Source organism: Felis catus, chromosome C2, assembly GCF_018350175.1.
Source record: "Felis catus isolate Fca126 chromosome C2, F.catus_Fca126_mat1.0, whole genome shotgun sequence".
Lineage (NCBI taxonomy): Eukaryota > Metazoa > Chordata > Mammalia > Carnivora > Felidae > Felis > Felis catus.
The window spans coordinates 107743732-107771591 of record NC_058376.1 but is presented as its reverse complement, the minus strand read 5'-3'; the positions used below and the strand labels follow the sequence as shown (position 1 = coordinate 107771591).

Genomic DNA, 27860 nt, shown 5'->3' with positions numbered 1-27860 from the left:
TCTGGGTGACTTAAAAAAATATGTTGGATGAATATTTTGAATGTTAGGTTTCTTTCTTTTCTTTTTCTTTTCCTTTTTTTCCAATCTACTAGTTGTTGCCAGAAACATTGTTCTGTTAAAAATATTGCCTGGGTGGGGTGCCTGGGTGGTTCAGTCACATAAGTGTCCAACTCTTGATTTTGGCTCAGGTCATGATCTCATGGTTCATGAGATCGAGCTCCACATTGGTCTCTGTGCTGACAGTGCGGATTCTGCTTGGGATTCTCTCTCTCCTTCTCTCTCTGCACCTCCCTCTCTCTCTGCTCTCTCAGAAAGAAATAAATAAACTTAAAAGAAATTTCCTAGGCTAACAAGTTTTTAATATACTAGCTGGTGATCACCTGTTGGCCAAGTACCTTTCATAAATGCCTTGCACATAACTGATGCTCAATAAATAATTTTTGAATGAATGAAGGAGTCTACTCATAAAACAGATGATAATTTTTATCATCAGAAATCCTTGCCCTTTCCTAGAAATCTGGTATTGAACCAGCAGGTGATTTCAGTTCTCCACTTTGATCATCCCCACTGGTGTTCAAGCTTGGCTTTTCCAATAGCTTTGGCTCAGGTCTGCTAAGGAAGTCCCATTTGTTTCATCCATTAATGCCATCATGAGTGGTAGGATTGATTAAATTTTAAGGTTAGACCAGGACTAGGGGCACCTGGGTGGCTCAGTCGGTTAGGTGTCCAACTTGGGCCCAGGTCATGATCTTGTGGTCAGTTCATTTGAGCCCTTGTCCAGCTCTGTGCTGACAGCTCAGGGCCTGGAGCCTGCTTTGGATTCTGTGTCTCCCTCTCTCTCTCTGCCCCTCCCCTGCTCATGCTCTGTCTCTATCTTTCAAGAATAAATAAACATTTAAAAAAACATTAGACCGTGGGGTGCCTGGGTGGCTCAGTAAGTTAAGTGTCTGACTTCAGCTCACATCATGATCTCACGGTCTGTGATTTTGAGCCCCGCATCAGGCTCTGTGCTGACAGCTCAGAGCCTGGAGCCTGCTTCAGATCCTCTCTGACCCTTCCCTGCTCGTGCTCATGCTCGTGCTCTCTCTCAAAAATAAATAAACATTTAAAAATTTTTAAAAAAGTAGACCAGGACTAGCTTAAATAATTAATGCTGCTTCAGGATATTATGGACTGATACGGTCAATTTTCACTATTCACATTTTGCAGGTGATTTGTAACATTGTAAATTATTGAAAAAACTGAGGCATATTTGTACTATTTATTGTCTAGCAGAAGTAAGATGGTTTAATTGTAACTGATTAATATTCTTTCTTTTTCTAGTCTGGTTTCCTCTTTCTTTAATGTTTGTTTATTTTTGAGAGAGAGAGAGACAGAGAGACAGAGTGTGCGTGAGGGAGGAGAAGAGAGGGAGACACCGAATCTGAAGCAGGCTCCAGGCTCTGAGCTGTCAGCACAGAGCCCAATGTGGGGCTCAAACCCATAAACCATGAGATCATGACCTGAGCCGAAATTGGATGCTTAACCCATGGAGACACCCAGGCACTGGTTTCCCCTCTCTTAAACTTCTGATGTTGCTATGCCATTGGAGTAGTCACAAGCATTTGTGGAATCCGAGTAAGGGAAAATTGAGTTGGGAATACACGATTATAATTGACATTTGGGAAAACATTGTAGAATGCTTCAATAATACAAGTAAGGATTGCAAACTAAAAATTTGAATGTGTATGAATTTTTAAAAATTAATGGAATAAAAACAATAAATATCATTTTAAGCAATATAAATTATTCTAGCATAAAAAATTATAACTCTTTTTTCAGATTATATTACAAGTGAATTCATTAAGAGAAAGATATATTTTCAAAAAAAGCTCTTGGATTATGAAATAATCCATTCAATGAAATAGAGTAAATTATTTAAATACATTGGAGAAAGATTTAAATGTTTTGCCAATTTACAAAAGCTACTAACATCACTGAATACAACATAAAAATCACACCACTTCAAGGACATTTAAGATAAACTGTTTTATGAGTTTCATCATTTCAAAGACAATTTAAGTCTAGTCATTTTCCAAGAAAACTTGAAATGCTCCAATTCTTATAATCATATAAGAAAACTACAAAAGTGTTTTTCCAAATTGGACAATGTGTAATATTTACACAGTGTTATCAATAGTGAATCATAAAGCTGAAAGAATATTTTGAAACTACCAATAATAAAAAACTAATGGCCATGTTAGATGAAAGGCTATATAATTTTTATATTCTCTCCACATAATGCATTATTATAAAATGGTTCTCATATGCAGAAGTGGTTGAAGAACATGTGGACAAAAATTACAAGCAAAAAAAATATTGTAGAGCCGTTACTATTAGCAAGTTACATTATTTTCCTATATTTTGTGATATCGGTGGAATTTATCAACTTTACAATTTTCATTTGTAATGATTTTTCTCATTCTATAGATAAGCACACACTTTTAAACCTAATGTTGTGGACATCATTTTTGTGTTCCTTTTTCTTTTTTTTCCAAGAAAGTCTTCCTCTCACTCACCACTAATAATATAAGATTTAGGCCCCACAAAGCATGGATCTGGTCTTGGCTAACAAGCTTGAATTTTCTATTTCCTGCCTTTCTCCCTAAAGAAGCACCTGAATCCACATCCAGTCTTTTTTCCTGTTAAATATCCTTCTATACCCTGACCCCTTTGTACATGGTTTATTCCCAGCAGCTGCCTTACACCAAAACTATTAGCCCCTTGACCTTGACTTAGTTCATAGCTCTGATCTCCCTTTCTTACCATCAGTTTCTGGTTCCACATTCAGACTTCTCATCCTTACTTTTGGCCCCCTTGATTTAGTGATCTATTTGGACTCTTTCTCTGCTTTTTGAAATTAGCATCTCTCTTAGCTCCTAGCTCTGCATGCTGTTTGAGGTATCCTCTGTGGCTTCTGGTCACTCAAGTGGACGTTAGTTACCATATAGAATGTCATCACTCTTTTTCCTGGCAAAGGCTAATCTTTTAGCCTCTGGCCTATATCTGGCCTTTCTAGGACTTTGCACAAGAAATTGACTGTATCTCTTGTCTGTGTTTTTAGCCTCTGACTGTGCTCGTATTGTTGCTCAGCTGTGTGCACATTCAGGTGTCTCCTTTCTCAACAAACCATTCTACTCTGCATTTTCCTCTTCCTCTCCTTGCTATTTAAGTCAAGGTTCTTGACTGCTAGTATCACTTCTGCTTTACTACTCTGTCCTTTCCTACCTAATGTCTGTCTCTCAGATCTTCAGAGGCCTCCTTAATACCAGATACAGTGGACTCTGTTCAGCCTTTAACTGAGGCCTTAAACAGTGACCACTGTTTTTTGTTTACATTTCCTATTTCCTGAATTTCTGATATTATTCTTTTGGCTCACTGGTCTTTTTTTGAGGGATTATTTTCTGTTATAGTCCTATAAATGTTAGTGTTATCCAGTGTTTTATCCCCAGCACTTCTCACTTCTTCAGTCCTCCAACTGGGTGATCTATTATTTTTACTCATTCATTTATTTGTCAGTATTTAAGCATATACTATGTGATAGGTACTATGCTAGGTGCTTGGGAAACTGTGATGAATAAGACAGATATAGTCTCTGTATCATAGATCTAGTCTATCCAGGAAGATATATATTAACCAATTATACACTTCCATGACTTTAGTCATTACTTACTTACTTACTTACTTATTTTGCTGATAACTTTCAGATCTTGTCTAATTATTGGGTAAATTATAGGCAGGACATCTGAAGTAATAAATCATTGAGATTGCAAAAAATGTGTGATTTCTTTGAACTGTGTCACTTGATGAAGCAAAAGCACTACATCATTCACTTTAAAAGGTATTCTTTATTATTACCTTGGGTTTTACACTGTCTGGAGAAGCATGGTATGTCGCAAGAATACTAAGAATCTGAGATTCCCATTTTGGTCTATGATTAAGTCACTGTGACCTAATTTTCTTCACTGTTTACTGTTGAATTAATTTAAAAGGTTAGTAGAATAAATATGTATGAAAAAATTAGCTCTATTTCTTTATAGTTAAAATAATATAATGAAAATGAGTTGGGCTGACCATACACTTCAGTGTTCCTGGGATATTCCTAGTTTATATCTGTCATCTCAGCAAAATACAAATATCACCTCCTTTTACTTTCAAAATTGTCTCCATTTAGACAGTAGATTATATGGTCATTCTCAAACCATTTTTCAAAGAAAACCATTTTTTCAAAGAAATATTATTATGCTTGCTACTTTTAAAATCCTAATTTTTAAAACTATTTTACAGTCAAAGATTGGTGGAGTACAAATATTTGTGGAATAAGACTCTTTCATTACTTACTTTTACTAAAAGGGAGCTAACCAGTATTAAAAATGAAGTATATGACAATTTTCAAAACTGGACTTCACTGAAAGGAGAAGTTTTTCTACAAATTAAATCCATAAGTGAAACAGCCTTGACAGGTTTGTTATGTATATTTAGAATGTAATCATCTTTTTCCTTTTGGTATATCGTACATAATAAGTAATGAAATAATGATATTTGATGTGATGGGACATATGACTAACTTTTAAAATTATTGTTTGTTGGTAAACTAGGTGGCCATTATGACCTATTTGAACCCTGAAATTCAATAATTTGAACCCTGAAATTCAATAATCTGAAATTAACCATGACACATCTATCTAAAGCTGTGACCAGAAGTCTGTTTATTACTGTTAAGTGTGCCAATTTGACTTCTTAAACTTTTTTTCTGTTAATGACTGAGTATCTCATGTTGAATCAGCCTTCCACAGATAACTGGTAATTTCTAGACAAAGTAACTACCTAAAAACACCTGGAGAGTGACCAAAATCAAGCACATAGCAGAGAGAATGTCCAAAAATTGAAAAAAGGCATATTACTAAGTGAAAGAAGCCAGACTGAAAGGCTACATACTATATAACTCCAACTAAATGATATTCTGAAAAGGGCAAAACTGTGGATATAGTAAAAAAAAGTCTTTGTTTGCTGGGGGGCGGTGGGGGGGGGAAGGATGAATAGATTGGGCACGAAGGATTTTTAAGGCAATGAAAATACTTTGTGTGATACTAGAATGGTGGATACATGTCATTATACATTTGTCAAAGCTCAGAATGTAAGCACCAAGAGTGAATCCTAATATAAACTAAGGATTTGGGGGTGTTTGTGATGTGTGAGTGTAGGTTTATTGATTTTAAGAAATGTCGCACTCTGGTGTAGGATGTTGATGATGGGAGAGGCTATGCATGTGTGCAGGCAGAAGTTATATGGGAATCTCTGTACTTCCTGCTTAATTTTCCTATGAGCCTAAAACTGATATTTTTTAAAGCCTATTTTTTTTTTTAAGTAAAAGAAGAAAATGGCACTGGGTGAATTCCCTGGGGTTTTGTTTTTATTTTTGTTTGTTTAAGGCTAATGGGTTGAGGGCAGAGTATAGTGTGTTCTATGCAGGGAAGCTAAAACTCTGAAGAAATCTGTAGTCTTTTTGGCTTGAAGACTGGAGGACATAGATCAAGGCAGCCTCTGAGAAATAAGAGAATATCCCAGAAAAGAGATATTCAGCGAGGGAGAGTTCAGAGTTTGCATATAAGCTTTTTCCAAATCTCTGTCCTACTTCTAAAATGCACGTGCACAGGGAAGACTTTAAACAGCCCACCAAAGGCCGAAATAACTGTTATTTTAGCTGTCACCCAAGGGTAGACATATTTTACAGTTTGAGTTCAGACAAGTTAGCTGCTTATTAAAATAAAACAATACCAAAAATCACTACCCTTTGGAGGAATATAACAGAATTCAAGGTCTCCTTAGCATAACATCCCCAATGTTCAAGATGCAATCCCCAATTCCTTGAACTGGGAAGAAACAGGAAAGTATGGATCATACTCAAGAGAACAGACAACAGAGACCAATGCTGAGTTGATCCAGATGATATAATTAACTAACCAGGATTTCAAATTAGCTGTTAACTATGTTCAATGACATAAAAGAAAATAAGCTAGTAATGAATGAAAAGAGATAGACTATCTCAGCAAGAAACTATTAAAAATTGGATAGTCAAGATTAGAAAAATATAGTATCTGAAATAAAAATTTACTGGATGGACTTCTGTAGCATATTGTGATTATAGAAAAAAGAATCAGCAAACTTTATTCATTTTGAAGAAGAAAACTAAATAACATTGAAAAAAGATGAACAGAATCCCAGGACTCTAAAAGGATGTAAAAATGATGTATAATTCATAGAGCAACCACTAAAAAATAAATACAAAATGATAAAGCTACAGAGGTAATAAATAAACTTAAAAAATAACTCTTTTAAAAGTATCCAAACAATGGAGAATTACTATCACCTGTCTCTAAGATTTATTATGTATTATGGCATATGGATCATCAATAGATAAATGGAACAATAGCCTGGTAAATGATCCCTATTTGTATGATTATTTCACTTTTCACAAATGTGCCAAAACGATCAAATGGGAAACAAGAAAGTCTTTCAACAAATTGTGCTAGAACAGTAGAATACCCATATGGGAAAATATACCTCAAGTCCTACATTACATTGTACATGAAGCTAATTCAAGATAAATCATAGAACTAAATATAAAAGCTAAAACTATCAAAGAAGAAATAGAGGAAAATATCTTCATGAATTGGTAGTAAATGAAGTTTTTTGGATAGAAAAAGACCCAAAAATTGATGTGTTAGACTTTATCAAAATTAAAAATTTCTGTTCATCAAGAGATGCTATTAAGAAAATGAATAGGTGGTGAGACTGGCGACGGTTAGGAAGAGGTACAGACGAAATTGGAACTTCTGGCTTCGGTGTGGTCATGTTTCTCCAGTATTACCTCAACGATCAGGGAGACCGGGTCTATACGCTGAAGAAGCTTGACCCTATGGGACAGCAGACCTGCTCAGCTCATCCTGCTCGGGTCTCCCCAGATGACAAATACTCTCGACACCGAATCACCATCAAGAAACGCTTCAAGGTGCTCATGACCCAGCAACTGCGCCCTGTCCTCTGAGGGCCCCTTAAATTTCATGTCTCCTCTGCTACCCCTCAAGAGACTTTCTGAAACCAAGCTCTTCAGTGTGTGAGCCTAGAAGCCTTCTTATCATCCTTGCTCTTTGGAATCGGTTTCATCGTTGCCATTGTTCATGCTTGTGTGAAACAGTCATGGTAGCATACCTCTTAAGGGAACAAGTTTGAATCTTTCCATATTTTGAATTGCTGCCAGGTTATTAAATTGATTTGAAAGAAAAAAAAGAAAGAAAATGAATAGGTAAGCCACCGACAGAGAAAATATTTAAAAAAAAAAAACGTTTAAAAAACGAAGAATTGCTGTCTGGATTACATAAAGAGCACCAACAAGTCAGTAATGAAAGGACAAACAATCCAGTCAACAATGGCTAAAAGATTTGAGCAGACACTGTACAAGGAAACATATACAGTTGACCATTACGACATGAAAAAGTGCTGAACATTATTGGTCAAAAGGGAAATGCAAATGTCAACAGTACATACCCACTATACTTGTTAAAATGAAAAAGATTGACAACAGCAAATGTTAGTGAGGAAGAAAAGCAACTGGAATTCTTATGCAAATTGGTGAGAGTATAAAATGCTACAACCACTTTGAAAAAAGATCTGACAGTTGTTGTTGTTGTTGTTTAACAAAACTAAAGATACACCTACCCAATGACCCTGAAATTCTTTGGTATTTATGTGCTCTCCCTGCCATGAAAACATATGTCCATACATATATCCTAAAGAAGTGTTCATTGTGTCAGGCTAGTACCCTTAAATAAGGGAGCAAAATTAATGCTCTTATAGCTTAAATATATTTATTAATATATAACTAATATATTAAATATATATAAAAATGTAGACCCATGTAAATATGCAGAACTGATTTTTGACAAGGGTGAACAAGCAGTTCAATGGAAGAAGGATAGGCTAGCCTTTTTATTGTTGTTGTTTTTTAACAAACTGAAAATAATAATGGAGGCAATGGAGTGACTGGAGTAACTGGTTACCCATAGGCATAAAAATAAATAAAAAGAACCTTGACCAAAACCTTGCACCTTATGCAAAAATTAATTCATAATGGATCATAGACCTAAATGTAAAATAGAAAACTAGAAAATCTTTGGGACTTAGGATTCTCAGACTTGAACTAAAAGCATGATACATAAAAGGAAAACTTGATAAATAAGCACCTCAACAAAATTAAGAACTTTTATTCTGTGAAAGACCCTGTTAAGAGGATGAAAAGACAAATTACAGATTAGGAGAAAGTATTTGTGGACCACACAAAGGACTTTTATCTGGAATAGATGAAAAACTCTCAAGACTCTACGTTTTAAATAAACAGTTTAATTAGGAAATGGGCAAAATATGTGAGCAAAAATTTCACCTAGAGGTTATGCAGATGGAATAATAAAGCATATGAAAAATTGTTCAACATTAGCCAATTAGGGAAATGCAAATTATAACTGTAATGAAATACTACTACACATCTATTAGAATGTCTAAAATTGTAAAGATTTCCTAGAGACATAATTTTAAGTCCATATGATTAAGCTAATAGGACTAAGAACAACAGAAAAATCTTATTAAGATAAAGAAATTATGTAAGATTAATACTAATAATTGTATTTACATTAGCTAGCATTATATGATACTTATTCTAACGGCTAAAAAAAGCTGTATTAGCTATAAACTTTAACAATATTATAAACATTTTAAATGACAAATACTTTTTCAATACCAGCTTTTATTTATGATCTATGTGGATATATTCTTAGGGTGTGAGTTGATTCTGCATGACACAGTTCTTCAATTGAAAAGTTGATATAAGGGGCTCCTGGGTGGCTCAGTCGGTTAACTGTCTGACTTTGGCTCAGGTCATGATCTCACAGTCTGTGGGTTCGAGCCCTGCGTTGGGCTCTGTGCTGACAGCTCAGAGCCTGGAGCCTGCTTTGGATTCTGTCTCCTTCTCTGTCTGCCCCTCCCCACTTGTGCTCTCTCTGTTTCTCAAAAATAATGAAATAAATGAAAATGAAATGAAAATAAATGAAATGAAAATAAATGGAAAAAAAAGTTAAACTAGAAAAGTTGATATAAGGAGAACAATGGAAACATTTTTATAAGAAGTAAAACAAACCCGTAATTCCTTTATCCTAACATAGTTGTTTTCATTTTCCCATTTTATCTTCTAGTCCAACACATGCTCATCTATTTTTTTCCATATTTATAATCACAGTGTAAATGCCAGTAAATGTTCTAAAATATGTTATTGGCTAAATTATGTCACTGCACCCCCCCATTCATATGTTAAAGTTCCAATCCCCAGCACCTCAGAATATATCTGTATTTGGAGTGAGGGTTCTTTTTTCTTAATTTTTTTTTAATGTTTCATTTATTATTGAGAGACAGAGTGAGACGGAGCATGAGCATGGGAGGGACAGACAGAAGAGGAGACACAGAATTTGAAGCAGGCTCCAGGCTCTGAGCTGTCAGCACAGAGCCCTACGTGGGGCTTGAACCCACCAACTGTGAGATCATGACCTGAGCCGAAGTCGGACTCCCAACTGACTGAGCCACCTAGGCGCCCCTAGGGTTCTTAAAGAAATAAATTTAAATGGGTGGGCTCTAATCTGATTGGTGTTCCTTATAAAAACAGAGGAAACAGAAACATACAGAAGAAGAGTCTTGAAGACACAGGAAGAAGATGGCCTTTTATAAGCCAAGTAGAGAGGCCTGGAACAGATCTGTCCTTCATGGCCCTTGAAAGAAACCAACCTAGCTGATACCTTAATCTCAGACTTCTTAGCCTCCAGAATTGTGAAAAAATCAATCTCTGCCCCTTAAGCTACTTGGTCTCTGCTACTTTGTTACAGCAGCCCTAGCAAACTCATAATATAGTGAACCCCATACAAATTCACAACATTATTTGAGATACTTTAAAAGTTTTGCACATTAAAATTTAGGCTTAAAATCAAAGTCCAGAACAGAAACAACATTCCTAGAAAAGGCTTTGCTTAATATTTTCTTGCTGGCAAGAATGTTGATTATTGAATAGCGGATATGAGTAAAATATTTCCTACCCCTCTAATGAGTGGCTATCTCTTTATATAATCAATGTTTTTAAGCTCAAATATTCATAGATTAGATTTTCTTTTTTTTCTTGTATTACTTTTTAAAAATTTTTTTTGAGGTTTATTTATTTTTTGATAGAGAGAGAGACAGAGTGCAAGGGGGGAGGGGGGAGGAGCAGAGAGGGAGACACAGAACCCAAAGCAGACTCCAGGCTCTGAGCTGTCAGCACAGAGCCCAATGCGGGGCTCGAACTCAGTCTGTGAGATCATGACCTGAGCTGAAGTCGGACGCTCAACCGACTGAACCACCCAGGCACCTGTTTTTTTTTTAAGTTTTTTTGAGGTTTATTTATTTTTTGAGAGAGAGAGAGAGAGAGCTAGCATAGATTAGGTTTTATTAAAGCAGAGCATACCTATTTTGATAAAAGAAATTTCAGGAAAAAATATTTTTTACCAAGGTAGATTATTTTAAGTGTAGAATCAGTTTGTTTCCACTCTCAAAATAACTATTGGATAGCTCCTGAATTTTTAAAATTCAAGTTCCAAATTAGGCTTGGAAATGTAGTCCACATATTTTCATAAAATTGAAGAAATTAGGGATGAAATAGGCCTATTTTCTCATCCTATTAAAAATGTTAGCTGCTTTTGCATGTGTGTTTTTACCACTTTACCTAGCCTAACATTAAAGAATCTGTGACTCAAAATGCTTGCCTCTGAAGTGAAGGGCAAGATAAGACAAAAAATATTCAGGATACTGTATTCAACTAGTATATCAGAAACTATTTAGAAGTTTTGCTCAATAAAGCCTTTACTCATTTGGTAGGTATGTATTGAGCTCCTGTTATTTCTGGGACATCATGGTAAAAATTGTGGGTGGAATAAAAAATGACTAATATATGATCTCTGGCCTAAGTAACTTACAGTCCAATAATAGATCACATGTATACATATTATCAGTGCAGTAAAAATGGTGTAAATTGGTATGAGTTCTAGGAAGATCCAGGTCACTTCCAGATTGGGTCAGAAAAGATTGCCAGGCCATGGTAGCATATGAGCAATAGCAAGCCAAATGAATGAAGTTAGAAGGACCTTCTTCATAGGGGGTGCTGAGATAAGGGAAACCAAGGTGGGTACAACAACCAGAATAGGTTAACCTGGTGGAAATCATAACTTCTGAACTCCAAATTGGAACATGTGACTGACAGATAAGATGCTGTAGAATGATGAAGGTAGGACCCAGTATTTGACATCAGGATTGCCGTAGGTACAGGGAATGTGTCATTTGTCGAGGGTGAGTTAATTCCCCTTCATTGAGTTTTAGTCTTCTAATTTCACATTAGAAATATAGCTCCTATTAGTTTGGAAATCTTGCTGTACTTTTCCATGTATTAGAATATATTTCACAACTGAATTTGTATTGCAGATTCTTAATCTTCTAATGTCAGATAGAAAGTCATGTTGACATGAGTAGTTATTTTAGAGACAGATAGCAGTGTACACTTACAGAGTCAGCCTGCTAACCTAAGCAGCATCATTCTGGCAAATGAAAAATAGGTGACAGCATGTGCAGATTCCTCTGCACTGTCATTCTGACTTAAACACAGATATGATTAGGATATGATACAGTTTATTCAGCAGAAGGAGCCACCTTTATGGATACAGAAATACTAGAGAAAAATTGGGCCTAAAGAAAAACTGCAACCTCCATATTTTTTAAACTCTGTTCTTTTAAAATTTTACACACTAGTGTGTTAGCAGTTTTCTTTACACAAATGGGTGCATATCCGTAAGTATTTAGAAGCATATAGTTATTCTTAGGAAAAATATTCCCATTTAAGTAATTGTTTGAATATGGTAGAACCTCACTTACTTGGTCCCTGCCAATTTTTTTCTCCAGGTTTTCCATTTTGAGCAACAATTAGAAATGAAGTAGGTGCCAGACTCCTTGTGGTCACCCCTAAATCTGTCTTAACGGTCACATTTTCTTTCGGACATGCTCATCACCCGCAGAAAGACATTTTACTTTCTCCCCTTGGACCACATTCCTAATTCTGTTCTTCACCATCCTTTAAGGCATGTTCTCTTCTCTGTGCTCTGTCTAGCCAACCGCTTTACTTCTCTTTAACCACTTACCAGCCCTATTGCCTCTGATGCCATGTCTGTCTTCTGGCTCTCTGCTTCAGGTCTTCACTAGCCTATCTGGTGCTGTGGTGCCCCCAAGACCAAGCCAGTCTCCTCTGATCCCCAATCACATGCTACACCCATCACATGGCCCAGGATAAGCTAAACAAGAAAGGGGATGCCAAGTGAACGATCTGGAAAAGCAGACTGTCCAGATTTTCACATAGATCACCTCCTCATCAATTCAAATTAATTGCGGTTGTACAAATTTTATAGTATTTTATCATTATTGTGTGTGTATTTTTATATTTTAGTGGTGGTTTAAGACAGTGCTGAAGAGACTGCTTAAGGGAGAGCTTGATGATTATTCTGAAGGATAATATGTTCCATGCATTTCTCACAAAATTATATAAAATTAGCACATTTAAATCTACATAATGCTGTGAAGGCATATTTTTATTAAACTTAATCTAAGTAGATAGAATAATGACAAGTGATTGCTATGATAAAATTCTGGTCTCATTTTGAGTGGACAAAGTATTATTAGAATCATTAAGCTCTATTAACTAATACTTTCTGCCCATAAATTTATTAGTTTTAGACACTGAATCCTTTTATTCCTCTCCACCCCTACTGTCTTTCTTCATAATTTGTATAGAATGTACCCTAATTACTCTCCTAGAAATGCCACCCAACCAGCTCACGCTAGCACATTTAAATGTACTTTTCTGAATCATGTTGCCAAGAAAACAATTTAATTTCAATAAAACTGAGAACATTATGCAGATATTGTGTTATTCATTTATGTGAGCATTTAAAAAGCAAGATGGATTGCCATTTAATACAATTTAAAGGCTAACCTACTAAAACTTTTCATGCATCATTTAGCAATGCAATCCTTCTTTCTTTTTCAGAATAACTACTAAATTTAAATTTTTTGGTTAGGTGTCATTCTACTGACAGAAAAGTTATCTTGACTTTCAACTATTGATTTTCTAGAAGAAAATAATCATTCTACAGGGAAATGATTTATGATTCAATTTTGTCTATTTGCAAACTTTGACTTTTCTATACAGAAATAGAGATACTAAAGAAAAGTTTGACAGTGTCCCAGAGAAATAAGATGTGCCTTGAAGAGGAAATGAAAAATCTGAAATTGTTGTCAGATGCAGCCATACTGAGGTCTCAGCAGATTCAGACATCCCAACAACAGGAAGCAAACTTGCAAACCAGATGCCATGACTTGGAAAAAGAAGTACTAGGTAAAAGAGAATGATTTTATTTGCTGTTGTTAGCAACTGGCCATAACAAAGAAGTATTTACATTTTTATTTCTTTTAGAATCACAACAAAATCTTGTTTTAATTAGTGTTGCAAATATGGCTAATTACTAGTAACTAAGTCAATAACTGTGTCTGTGATCAATATTATACTATCATCCCTTCTGATTCTGCCATTGAGAGTGAATTCCATTCACACTTAAGTGAATATATTCCTTCATTTTCCCAAAGGAAAAATTAAAAACTGTGTTTGGTGGGGCTCCTGGGTCGCTCAGTCGGTTAAGCATCTGACTTCGGCTCAGGTCATGATCTCGTGGTTGGTGGGTTCGAGCCCCGTGTCGGGCTCTGTGCTGACAGCTCAGAGCCTGGAGCCTGTTTCAGATTCTGGGTCTCCCTCTTTCTCTGACCCTCCCCGGTTCATGCTCTCTCTCTCTCTGTCTCAAAAATATACAAATGTTAAAAAAAAAAATTTAGAAAAAAAACCTGTGTTTGGGGCACTATGGGCAAAGGTTTTAAATTTCTACCTGAGAGGAATGAGTGTCTTGGCACTATGGAATTTGTACTTTTCCCTAAAGGCAATAGGAATCCTTGAAAATTCATAATCAATTTTCATTCAAGGAGAATACTATAATACAAGCAGTGTTTTAGCAAAATTAAGTTATTACAATGATTGGGGGTGTTCCAGATAATCAAGAAATTGGAGCTAGGTAGCCATTTAAAAAATATCTTTGCTGATAACCCAGGCCCGAGACTAACTGTAACAAACTGAAGTAGGAAGGGAACTACATTTTTTGGGTCCTAATATGCACTGTATGTAAATTACTTCTGTCAATTGCCACAGGGATCATGAAAAACAGGTATAATTGTCCCATCTTGCAGAGAAGAGAATCAAAGCCTAGAAAGGTAACAAGCCTGTTTTCACATAGCTGGTAAATGGTAGGGAGTGAAAGAGTTCAGATTCCAAGACTCGTGCTCATCGCACTGTGTCTCCTTGGTCATCTCCGTGGCCACAATGGGAAAACCAAGATAGAATCAAGATTGAGCAGACTACCCAGGATTAGAGAGGTGAACATCTGGCTAAGTAGACAGGGAGAGAAGGAAGTCACAGAGGACTCTGAACCTCTTTTCTTGAGAGTATTTAATGATGGGAGCACACCACAGATTAGGAAATCTGGAGAGAAAGTGGTGCTGGAATGGAAAATAAGGACTCGTTACGTGAAGTTGGAGCAGATATCAAATATTTTAATTTTCCCTTCTGTGAATTACCTATTTATAGATTTTGCCAATTTTCTATTGCATTATTGGAATTTTCCTTGATAATTTTTAAGAGCAGTTTGTATAATGTAGTAATTATAACCTATATTCGGTTTTTTTCTAATGTATAATTTGTTGACTTTTTATGGCAAATTTTACTACCAAAATTTTTCATTTTGATGTGATCAAATGATATGTCTTGAATTGTTTTTGGTTAGTTTTGGTTAAAACATTCTTAAATTGTACAGATAGTCTCGAGGTTTTTTTTTACATTTAAGTCATTAATCCATGTAAGATTTATTTTTTATATGGTATGAGATATGGGGGATTAGTTTTATTCTTTCCAAATGGATAACCAGTTGTATCAGTATTGTATATTAAATAATCCATCCTTTTACACTGAATAGAACTATTTGTCATATGTTAAAATTTTATATATGTTAGCATTGATTACTGTGTTCTCTTTTGTTCCACAAATTTATTTGATATACCATTCATACGTATTCATTTGAATATAGTGACTTAATAGCATAATCTCACAGCTGGTAAATCCTTTCTCTTTCTACTGTTCTTACTTTTTAAATATATACGTGGAGGAGTTAGTCTTCAATTTGAATTTTTTAAGATCCTGTATTTACTTCTAATCCAAAGACTAATTGATACTTAGTAAAGTTTTTCTCCTCCAGTCTTTATACTTTTCTTACATATTTATATTTACAAGAAGTTATTCTTCCACATGAAGTTAAGTTAATTTCATTTAATTCTAATCCCAACAGAGATTCTAGTTGGAATTGCATTATATTTACATATTAAATTTTGGAGAATTGGCATTTTTAGTGATATTAAGTCTCAATATTGTAAAACTCTTCTCATTCAGGAATATAGTATGTCCTTTCATTTCTTTAAGCTTTTTTTGTTTTTAATTATGATTTCTTAGTTTTATTTGGCTATGTTACTTTTTCCTTCTTGTTAAATTTATGACTGTCATGTTTTTGCATCTACTATAAGTGGACTTTTTTCACTATTTCAGTCTCTTGGTATTTTGTTTTTGTTTTTGTTTTGGTGCCAAAACGTGCTTTTGTTATAGCACAGAGACAGGACAGGTAGGCAGAAAGAGTTGCACTGGGATTGTGAGGAGTAATTGGTTATATACTTTTTTTAGTTAGTGGGGGTTAGGGATAAGGTAAGTCTCTAAGGAATTTGAGCATGTTAAAAAGCAAGGTCTCCAGGATCTTGGAGGGCTGTTGTTAAGATAAGGTTGCTTTTAGTCTTTAATGAAACATTAACAGTAAAGTAGCCATGAGTTCCTTGAGGAATGTCACACTCTGCATGTCTCAGGAATTTATAAGTGGGGGGTTGCAAGTTGTAAAGAGATGATTTTAGCTCCATTTCTCTTACCTTTGTTCTCTTCATCATTTGCCCCCTGAATTACTTGACCCTTAAATCTTTAAGGTTGCTGAGGGTGGAAGGTCTTATCTTCTGTAACTTTTTGCTGCTGAATAGGGGCATTGGTCATTTGGGGTTATAGGAATTGTTAAAAGCAGAGGCAGCCAAATCCAAGGTAGACAACATATATGAATCTCCTTGAGTACAAAAGATTATCTGTCCACTTGAAGATATGCCACTGAGGGAGTCTGGGCACCAGGTGGAGAGACATTTAAAAGACAGCAAAACACGATTGAAATTATTATGAGAAAAAGAAGCCCAATAAAGAGACCTTTGATAGTTGACCAAAATCCTCCAGTTCAGGAGTTTAACCAATTATTAAAGGAGAGGGAGAGATTGTTTAAAGTGGCAATTTGAGGGGCACCTGGGTGGCTCAGTCGGTTGGGCATCTGGCTTTGGCTCAGGTAGTGATCTCACGGTTCGTGGGTTTAAGCCTCGCGTTGGGCTCTGTGCTGACAGCTCGGGGCTTGGAGTCTACTTTGGATTCTGTGTTTTACTCTCTCTCCACCCTTCCCTCTCTCTCTCTTTCTCAAAAAAAATAAATAAAACATTGGGGCGCTTGGGTGGTTCAGTCGATTAGGTTGCCGACTTCAGCTCAGGTCATGATCTATAGGCCTGTGAGTTCGAGCCCCACATCAGGCTCTGTGCTGGCAGCTGGGAGCCTGGAGTAGGCTTCGAATTCTGTGACTCCCTAGCTCTCTGCCCCTCCCCTGCGCACGCTCTCTCTCTCAAAAGTAAACATTAAAAAAATTTTTTTTAAACAAAACATTAAAAAAATTTTAAGAAGTGCCAATTTGAGCACAATTAGCAATCCTGTTACATTTTGGTGATATCTGGAATATATATGTAGCATTCAGTGTTTATGATGGCACATGTTCCACCCATGCTGCAGTTAAAACATCTAATACCATTTTATTTTGTAGAACTGCTTTATGAATGAGTTATTTCAGTGTTTAATATTGTAATGCTATTTGAGAGTCACGTAAGGCCTTAATCGTGTAGCAGGTGGTGTTAGCCATGATATAGACTCTGTTTTGTTTAGCAAGCAATCAGGTAATTAATAAGAGACACTTCTACAGAAACAAAAGAAAAATATAAGTTAATGGTTGGAGCAAATTACAAACCCAGTGTCTGGGTCTTGAGTGTTCCTAGTGAAAGATTTTCAGATGTCAGGCTTGAAGCATTCTCATATGGTGTGGGAACAGGCAGCAGGAATCAGATGAGTTTTTCTGGTTTGTAATTTAAGTGTCTCTGGTGATCATTTTGACCCATAGAGCAGGCACAAAGATTGTCTATACACAAGTTTTGTGGCAATTTCTCTAAAGCTGAACTCAAGTTGTCCAGCATCAGTTTTCAGTGTTTGAGGAAAAAGGACAGTTTTAGTTAAAAGAATGGAAGAAAATTGAAATCTTCATATTTGTTGATAGAATAAGGAAAGGCTATTGATTTTTGTGTATTTGTCTTATACCCATCAACTTTACAAAATCCTCATATTCTAGTAGTTTTTTTACTAGTATCTCTTGGATTATCTAGTTCTACAATTGTATCACCTGCTCAATACCCACCCAAAAAGAGTTCATCTATTTTTTTTTCCAGTGTTTATATCTGTTATTTTATTTTCTTATCTTGTTAATATCTTATGAAGTTCATTTGAACCCCTCAGACTTTGTTAAATAATAATGACATTGAACATCCATATCTACTTACTGATTTTAATTGAAATTATTTGGTGCTTTGCCACTTGGAATTATGTTTGATGTTTTTGGTAAATATTTTTTTAATTAACTATTTTACTTGTATTCCAATTTTAGTTAGATGTTTTAAATGAAATGCTGTTGGATTTGTTAAGTGCCTCTCAGCATCTATTGATATAATAGTGTTTTTTCTCCTTTAACCAACTGGTAAAATGGACTAGTATTATTGAATTTCTTGATGTTGAAGTGTCTTTGCTTTCATGGAATAAGCCATGCATCATTTACTTTTTGAATATATCATTTGCTACATGTATATATTTTATTTGTAAATTTTGTGCATATATATTAATAAATGAGATTGCTTTATAAGGTTTTTTTTTACTAGCAAGTACTAATTTTATCAGAGCTTTGCATTAAAACTAAGTGAGCATCATAAACAGGTTTAATCACATGAATTATCCATTTTTTAAAGTTAGATAAAACTTGACCTGAACCACATATCATTAGGTAAAATTCAATTATGAACTCCTTTGATTTCAGTACGTCTTTGAATGGTATTTAGTATTTTCAGAGTTGTCTGTGGTAATTGACTATTTGAGTATTCAGTTCTTCTCACATCAGTTTTGATTCTTTATATTTGGATGGTAAATTATTCAATTTTCTCTAAGATTTCAAATTTATACCCATAATATGGAATGCAATACTCTTATTTTAAAATATTCCCTCTGTCTGTGATTAGGCCTGATATCTGATTTTTAATCTTGTCTATTTTTTGTTTATCTTTTATTATTTATCAGGCTTGCAAGGCCTTCATTTTTTAGTCCTTTCAAAGAACTAGCCTTTGTATTTTTTATGCTATTACTTGTATTTTCTATAACATTACTTTCCATCTCTATATTTATTAATTTCCTATTCCTAGTTTCTTTTTATTTTTTGTTTTTATTTTTCAGACTTCTGAAGGGAATACTTCGTTCTTTTATTTCTCATCTTTTTTTTGTTCAATGATAGAGGCATTTGAAGGAATGAGTTTTCTTATGAGTAAAATTTTATCTATGTCTCATATATTCAATATGAATTATTCTTCTTTTCAATACTAAGTACTGTGTAATTTCTAATTTTTTCTTTGGTGAAAGGGTTATCTAGGAGTATATTTCTGAATTTCTAAGTATGTAGTTAATTATTTGGGGAAGGAGTTACTTTCTTATTATTTATTTAACTTGAGAGTATTCTGACTAAATAATGTGACTTATAATACCTTTTTGAATTTGTGGAGCTCTCCTGTATGTTGAATACATGATCTAGTGCTATAGATATTCCTTAAAAATACAAAATGTAATTCTCAGCTTCATGGTTATAATGGTATCTCAGCTGATTATAGGATTCTTGAGTTCTTTTCTCTCAGTACACTGTGGATGCTCTTCTTCTAGCTTTCAGTGTTGCAAATGTTACTGCAGCTCTGATTCTTTTTCCTTTAAAGGTACTTCATTCTTTAGCCTAAAAACTTGTTAGGTTTTTATTTCTCTTGTTTTTTTTTTTCTCTTTTTCTTCACTGGGCTTCAGTTGGATCACTCATAATCCTTGGTTCGTGACACATATGTACTGGCTGGGACTTCATGTACAATCTTGAATATAATAATAATAGTGGGCATCCTTATCTCATTCACAGTTTAAAAAAATACACTGCTGAATAACTTTTGGTTTTAAGCAGAAATTATAATGAATGTAAAATATCTAGAGAATGATATTAAAAGCACTATATATCAAAACTTGTGGAATACAGCAAAAGAAGTGTTTTCAGGGAGATGTATAGCTTTAGGAGTCATATAAGAAGGAAAGGACAGGGACACCTGAATGGCTCAGTTGGTTGAGCATCGACTCGATTTCAGCTCAGGTTGTGATTTGGAGTCTGCTTAAGATTCTCTCTTTCTCTCTCTCCCCCCATGCCGTCCCCCTCTCCCTCTGCCCACCCCCACTCACATGCTCTCTCACTCTCTCTAAAATTTAAAAAAAAAAAAAAGAAAAAAGAAGGAAAGAACAAACTCAAATAACAGAAGAAAAAGTAATAAAAATAATACCAGCAGTGAGTGAAATAGAAAAGAGATGATAAAGAAGACCAGAAAAACAAAGCATTGATATTTTTTTTAAAAACCAACAAAGTAGACCTTTGGCAAGTTTAATCAGAAGATGAGAGAAAATACAAATGTAAAATGTGAGTAATGAAAGAGGGGCAGTTACTACAGATAAAGGGTAAAAAAATAATAATAAAAGTGGATGCTGTCAACAATCTTATGCCAACAACTGTGAAGCCTTAGATGAAATGGATATACTATTAGAAAACTATATCTTACCAAGACTTACTCAAAAAAATTAAATGGCCCTATAACTATTAAAGAGATTGGAGCAATGTCTTCTCACAAAGAAAAAAACAAATTTTTTAACAAGCAATCTACCAACTTTCAGGGAACAAAAGTCTTAATGTTATACAGTATTTTCTTTCCTTTTTTAAAAACTTTTAATTATTTTTTTTTAAATTTACATCCAAATTAGTTAGCATATAGTGCAACAATGATTTCAGGAGTAGATTCCTTAGTGCCCCTTACCCATTTAGCCCATCCCTTCTCCCAGAACCCTTCCAGTAACCCTGTTTGTTCTCCATATTTATGAGTCTCTTATGTTTTGTCCCCCTCCCTGTTTTTATGTTATTTTTGCTTTCCTTCCCTTATGTTCATCTGTTTTGTCTCTTAAAGTCCTCATGTGAGTGAAGTAATATGGTATTTGTCTTTCTCTGACTGATTAATTTCACTTAGCATAATACCCTCTAGTTCCATCCATGTAGTTGCAAATAGCAAGATTTCATTCTTTTTGATTGCCGAGTAATACTCCATTGTATATATATATATATATACCACCTCTTCTTTATCCATTCATCCATTGATGGACATTTGGGCTCTTTGCATACTTTGGCTATTGTTAATAGTGCTGCTATAGACATTGGGATGCATGTGTCCCTTCGAAACGGCATACCTGTATCCCTTGGATAAATACCTAGTAGTGTCATTGCTGGGTTGTAGGGTAGTTCTATTTTTAGTTTTTTGAGGAACCTCCATACTGTTTTCCAGAGTGGCTGCACCAGCTTGCATTGCAACCAAGAATGCAAGAGATCCTCTTTCTCCTCATCCTCACCAACATCTGTTGTTGCCTGAGTTGTTAATGTTAGCCGTTCCAACAGGTGTAAGGTGGTATCTCGTTGTGGTTTTGATTTGTATTTCCCTGAGGATGAGTGATGTTGAACATTTTTTCATGTGTTGGTTGGCCATCTGGATGTCTTCTTTGGAAAAGTGTCTATTCATGTCTTTTGCCCATTTCTTCACTGGATTATTTGTTTTTTGGGTGTTGAGTTTGAGAAGTTCTTATAGATGTTGGATACTAGCCCTTTATCTGATATGTCACTTGCAAATATCTTCTCCCATTCCATTGGTTGCCTTTTAGTTTTGCTGATTGTTTCCTTTGCTGTGCAGAAGCTTTTTATTTTGATGAGGTCCCAATAGTTCATTTTTGCTTTTGTTTCCCATGCCTCCGGAGACATGTTGAGTAAGAAGTTGCTGTGGCCAAGATAAAAGAGGTTTTTGCCTTCTTTCCCCTTGAGGATTTGATGGCTTCCTGTCTTACATTTAGGTCTTTCATCCATTTTGAGTTTATTTTTGTGTATGGTGTAAGAAAGTGGTCCAGGTTCATTATTCTGCATGTCTCTGTCCAGTTTTCACAGCACCACTTGCTGAAGAGACTGTCTTTATTCTATAGGATATTCTTTCTTGCTTTGTCAAAGATTAGTTGGCCATATGTTTGTGGGTCCCTTTCTGGGTTCTCTATTCTATTCCATTGATCTGAGTGTCTGTTCTTGTGCCAGTACCATACTGTCTTGATGATTACAGCTTTGTAGTATAGCTGAAGTCCGGGATTGTGATGCCTCCTGCTTTGGTTTTCTTTTTCAAGATTGCTTTGGCTATTCGGGATCTTTTCTGGATCCATACAAATTTTAGGATTATTTGTGCTAGCTCTCTGAAGAATGCTGATGTTTTTTTTGATAGGGATTGCATTGACTGTGTAGATTTCTTTGGGTAGTATCAACATTTTAACAATATTTGTTCTTCCTATCCAGGAGCATGGAATCTTTTTCCATTTTTTTTGTGTGTTTTCTTCAATTTCTTTCATAAGCTTTCTATAGTTTACAGTGTATAGATTTTTCACCTCTTTGGTTAGATTTATTCCTAGGTATTTTATGGTTTTTGGTGCAATTGTAAATGGGATCGATTCCTTGATTTCTCTTTCTGTTGCTTCATTGTTGGTGAATAGGAATGCAACCGATTTCTGTGAGTTGATTTTATATCCTGCTGCTTTGCTGAATTCATGAATCAGTTCTAGCAGTTTTTTGGTGGAATCTTTAGGGTTTTACATATAGAGTATCAGGTCATCTGTGAAGAGTGAAAGTTTGACCTCTTCCTGGCTGATTTGGATACCTTTTATTTTTTGTGTTGTCTGATTGCTGAGGCTAAGACTTCCAATACTCTGTTGAATAACAGTGGTGAGAGTGGACATCCCTGTATTGCTCCTGACCTTAGGGGGAAAGCTCTCAGTTTTTCCCCATTGAGGATGATATTAACATTGGGTCGTTCATATATGGCTTTTATGATCTTGAGGTGTGATCCTTCTATGCCTACTTTCTTGAGGGTTTTTGTCAAGAAAGGATGCTGTATTTTGTCAAATGCTTTCTCTGCATCTATTGAGAGGATCATATGGTTCTTGTCCTTTCTTTTATTGATGTGATGAATCACATTAATTATTTTGCAGATATTGAACCAGCCCTGCATCCCAGGTATAAATCCCGCTTGATCATGGTGAATAATTTTTTTAATGTATTGTTGGATCTGGTTGGCTAATATCTTGTTGAGGATTTTTGAATCCATGTTCATCAGGGAAATTGGTCTAAAGTTCTCCTTTTTAGTGGGGTCTCTGGTTTTGGAATCAAGGTAATCCTGGCTTCATAGAGTTTGGAAGTTTTCCTTCCATTTCTATTTTTTGGAACTGCTTCAAGAGAATAGGTGCTAACTCTTCCTTAAATGTTTGGTAGAATTCCCCTGGAAAGCCATCTGGCCCTGGACCCTTGTTTTTTGGGAGATTTTTGATTATTAATTCAATTTCCTTACTGGTTATGGGTCTGTTCAAATTTTCTATTTCTTTCTGTTTCAGTTTTGGTAGTATATATGTTTCTAGGAATTTGTCCATTTCTTCCAGATTGCCCATTTTATTGGCATATAATTGCTGATAATATTCTCTTATTATTGTTTTTATTTCTGCTGTGTTGGTTATGATCTCTCCTCTTTCATTCTTGATTTTATTTATTTGAGTCCTTTCCTTTTTCTTTTTGATCAAACTGGCTAGTGGTTTTATCCATTTTGTTAATTCTTTCAAAGAACCAGCTTCTGGTTTCATTCATCTGTTCTACTGGGTTTTTTTGTTTTTGTTTTTGTTTTTTGTTTTGGTTTTGATAGCATTAATTTCTGCTCTGATCTTTATTATTTCCTGTCTTCTGCTGGTTTAGGGTTTTATTTGCTGTTTTTTTTCAAGCTCTTCAAGGTGTAAGGTTAGGTTGTATATCTGAGATCTTTCTTCCTTCTTTAGGAAGGCCTGGATTGGTATATGCTTTCCTCTTATGACCGCCTTTGCTGTGTCCCCAAGGTTTTGGGTTGTGGTGTTATCATTTTCATTGGCTTCCATATACTTTCTAATTTCCTCTTTAACTTCTCGGTTAGCCCATTCATTCTTTAGTAGGATGTTTTTCAGTTTCCAAGTATTTGTTACCTTTCCAAATTTTTTCTTGTGGTTGATTTCAAGTTTCATAGCATTGTGGTCTGAAAATATGCACAGTATGATCTTGATCTTTTTGTACTTGCTGAGAGCTGATTTGTGTCCCAGTATGTGGTCTATTCTGGAGAATGTTCCATGTGCACTGGAGAAGAATGTATATTCTGCTGCTTTAGGATGAAATGTTCTGAATATATCTGTTAAGTCCACCTGGTCCAGTGTGTCATTTAAAGCCATTATTTCCTTGTTGATTTTTTGATCAGATGATCTGTCCATTGCTGTGAGTGTGGTTTTGAAATCTCCTACTATTATGATATTTTCAATGAATTTCTTTATGTTTGTGATTAATTGATTTATATATTTAGGTTCTTCCACATTTGGTGCATCAATGTTTACAATTGTTAGGTCTTGGTGGATAGACCCCTTGATTATGATGTAATGCCCTTCTGCATCTCTTGACACAGTCTTTATTTTAAAGTCTGGATTGTCTGGTATAAGTGTGGCTACTCTGGCTTTCTTTTGTTGACCATTAGCATGATAGATGGTTCTCCATCCCCTTTCTTTCAATCTGAAGGTGTCTTTAGGTCTCAGGTGGGTCTCTTGTAAGCAGCATACAGATGGATCTTGTTTTTTTAATCCCTTCTGTTACCCTATGTCTTTTGATTGGAGCATTGAGTCCATTGACATTTATAATGAGTACTGAAAGATATGAATTTATTGCCATTATGTTGTTTGTAGAGTTGGAGTTTCTGGTGGTGTTCTCTGGCCCTTTCTAATCTTTGTTGCTTTTGGTCTTTATTTATTTATTTTATATTTTCCTCTTTTCTCCCCTCAGAGAGTCCCCCTTAAAATTTCTTGCAGGGCTGGTTTAGTGGTCACAGACTCCTTTAATTTTTGTTTGGGAAACTTTATCTCACCTTCTATTTTGAATGATGGCCTTGCTGGGTAAAGAATTCTTGGCTGCATATTTTTCTCATTCAGCACATTGAATATATCCTGCCATTCCCTTCTGACCTGCCAAGTTTCTGTGGATAGGTCTGCTGCAAACCTGATCTGTCTTCCCTTGTAGGTTAAGGACTTTTTTTTCCTTGCTGCTTTCATGATTCTCTCCTTGCCTGAGTCTTTTGTGAATTTGACTATGATATGCCTTGTTGATGGTCAGTTTTTGTTGAATCTAATGGGGGTCCTCTGTGCTTCCTGGATTTTGATGTCTCTGTCTTTCCCCAGGTTAGGAAAGTTTTCGGCTATGATTTGCTCACAGTTCACTGATTTCTCTAATTCTTAAATCATGCTCTTTTGCCTTAATGTCCCTCTTTTTTTCTGTTTCATTATTCTCCATCAGTTTGTCCTCTGTATCGCTAATTCTCTGTTCTGCCTCATCCATCCTTGCCGCCGTGGCATCAATCCGTGATTGCAGCTCAGTTATAGCATTTTTTATTTCATCCTGACTAGTTTTACTTCTTTAATCTCCACAGGAAGAGATTCTAACCTATTTTCCACTCCAGCTAGTATTCTTATTATCATGATTCTAAATTCTGGTTCAGACATCTTGCTTGTGTCTGTTTGGTTAAATCCCTGGCTGTCGTTTCTTCCTGCTCTTTCTTTTGGGGTGAATTCCTTCGTTTCATCATTTTGAAGGGAGAAAAGGAATTAATGAAGTAGAAAAAATTAAAATTAAAAAAATATTAAAAGTAAAACATTAGACACACACACACACACAAATCGAATAAATGATGCTAGATCCTAGGTGTGTTTTGGTCTGGGTGTTGAAAGTGGCTTGATAGATTAGAGAAAAAAAGGGGGGGGGGTGGAAAAAGGAAACTGTTTGCAAATTTGAAAAAATGAATACACTGAATTAGACTAAAATGAAATGATGGAAGTAAACTAGAATTTGAAAATTTACACAAAAGTAAAGAATATAGTAGAAAAAATTTAAAAGTATTTCTAATAAAAATTAAAAATAAAAAATGATTTTTTTTCTTTCTATATTCAAGAAAAAGAAAAGAAATGAAAAAGAAAAAAAAGAAAAAAAAAGGAAATTGTTTGGGGTGTCTGGGTGGCTCAGTCGGTTAAGTGTCGACTTTGGCTCAGGTCATGATCTCACATCTTGTGAGTTCAAGCCCCGTGTCGGGCTCTGTGCTGACAGCTCAGAGCCTGGAGCCTGTTTCGGATTCTGTGTCTCCCTCTCTCTCTGCTCCTCCCCCACTCGTGCTCTCTCTCTCTCTCTCTCTCTCTCTCTCTCTCTCTCTCAAAAATAAATATTAAAAAAAAAAGGAAATCGTTTGAAAATTTGAAACAGTGAATACACTTTAGTAGACTAAAATAAAAGGATGGAAGTAAAATAGAATTTGAAAAATTTACATGAAAGTAAAAAATATAGTAAAAAATTAAAGAAAAATATTTTTAATAAAAATCGAAAATAAGAATGAATTTTTTCTCTTTCTGTATTCAAGAAAGAGAAAATAAATGAAAAAGAAAAAAGAAAAAGAAAAAAAGGAAATCATTTAAAAATTTGAAAAAGTGGATACACTGAAGTATACAAATGATGGAAGTAAAATAGAATTTGAAAAAATTTACACAAAAGTAAAAAATATAGTAAAAAACATTAAAGAAAAATATTTTTAATAAAAATTGAAAATAAAAATGAATTTTTTCTCTTTCTGCTGAATTCTTTGGTTCAGGTTGTACAGATTGTTGTGTTAATCCTCAGATAAGTTTTCTAGGTGTGCAGGATGGCTTAGTTTTGGTCTGGCTGTATTTCATGGATGTGAGACACACAAAAAACTTCCATGCTGTTCTGCCATCTTGGCTCCCTCTTGCAGTGTTTTCTAAGCAGTTGAAAACTGGGGACTGTTTCCAGACTCAGTCTACAAGTCCAAGGCAACTCTGTTACCAAAATCAGACAAAGATATTAAAAGGAATATTATAGGTCTATTTATATTATGAATATCAATGTAAGAATGTTAATGTATGTTTGATATTTTTAGAAATATTTTGATCCACCTGAGTGTATTACCTATTTAGAAAATTAAATAAAGTTATAAATAAAACTAGGAATGCCAAGCTATTTATTTTAGACTCAGGAGGACAAATTTAAAACAGCTTTGCTAAAATATGCACTTCACACTTATAAATAACTTTCTTCAAAATGCAAGTTTTCCTTTAAAACAAAGATTATCATTCTTGTTTCTCTAATATTTCATTCTTTTAATATGGCTTAGAAAAAATGAAGTTTCAGGAGCACCTGTGTGACTCAGTTGGTTGGGCGTCTGACTTCAGCTCAGGTTATGATCTCACAGTCTGTGAGTTCAAACCCCGTGTCGGGCTCTGTGCTGATAGCTCAGAACCTGGAGCTTGCTTCAGATTCTGTGTCTCCCTTTCTCTGCCCCTCCCCTTCTCATGCTCTGTCTCTGTCTCAAAAATAAATAAAAACATTAAAAATTTTTTAATTAAAAAAAATTTAAAAAGCAGTTTCTTTGAATATTATGGTTTCCTAGAAGAACAGTAAAACATTGGAGAACATGATATCCTATATTCTTTTAAGAAACTATAATATATATAATATTCCCTGATCCCCCTAACTCCTCCTCTGGTCCTGAATACTGGTTGGTGTTGGCATGAATTCGTGACTGCTTTTTTTTTTAATGTTTTATTTTATTTTTTGAGAGAGAGAGAGAGAGTGAGCATGAGCAGGGGTGGGGCAGAAAGAGAAAGGGAGTCACAGAATCTGAAGCAGGCTCCAGCTCTGAGTTGTCAGCACAGAGCCTGACACGGGGCTTGAACTCAAAAGATGTGAGATCATGACCTGAGCCAAAGTTGACACTTAACCGACTGAGCCACCCAGGTGCCCCAGATTTGTGACTTCTTCTTTTGCTTGGTGTTGTTCTTTGGTCATATCTTGGGGAAAATATATTTTAAAAATAGTCTGAAAAGTAAGAAACATGTTTGGCAACCTAGCCCTAGCGTATTTAGAATATGTTATTATAGGGGTGTGTTGCAGTTGTAAAAAATGGCAATGTATATGTTTAGAACTGAATACAA

The 27860-nt window shown here is 35.2% G+C and overlaps 2 protein-coding genes across 14 annotated transcripts in view; both read left to right on the top strand.

The window, feature by feature from the left end:
- LEKR1 (leucine, glutamate and lysine rich 1) overlaps positions 1 to 27860 on the top strand; it is a 224246-nt gene that overhangs the window by 73743 nt on the left and 122643 nt on the right. For 11 of the 13 annotated variants that reach the window (XM_023260442.2, XM_019810522.3, XM_023260443.2 and 8 more), the window contains 2 exons: positions 4327 to 4502; positions 13361 to 13546. In XM_023260442.2, the coding sequence (XP_023116210.2) occupies positions 4327 to 4502; positions 13361 to 13546 (362 nt within the window). The remainder of the gene's footprint in view (positions 1 to 4326; positions 4503 to 13360; positions 13547 to 27860) is intronic. The other 2 variants (XR_006585364.1, XR_006585362.1) reach the window with 1 other exon arrangement.
- On the top strand, positions 6034 to 7425 carry LOC101085399 (H/ACA ribonucleoprotein complex subunit 3-like). Its single transcript, XM_045037400.1, has one exon. It carries the CDS (start codon positions 6893 to 6895, stop codon positions 7085 to 7087), a length of 195 nt encoding a protein of 64 aa, XP_044893335.1. The 5' UTR covers positions 6034 to 6892; the 3' UTR covers positions 7088 to 7425.

What these genes read in the sequence shown, in the direction of transcription:
- LOC101085399 (XM_045037400.1), top strand. Translation starts at nt 6,893, where the DNA reads ATGTTTCTCCAGTATTACCTCAACGATCAGGGAGACCGGGTCTATACG.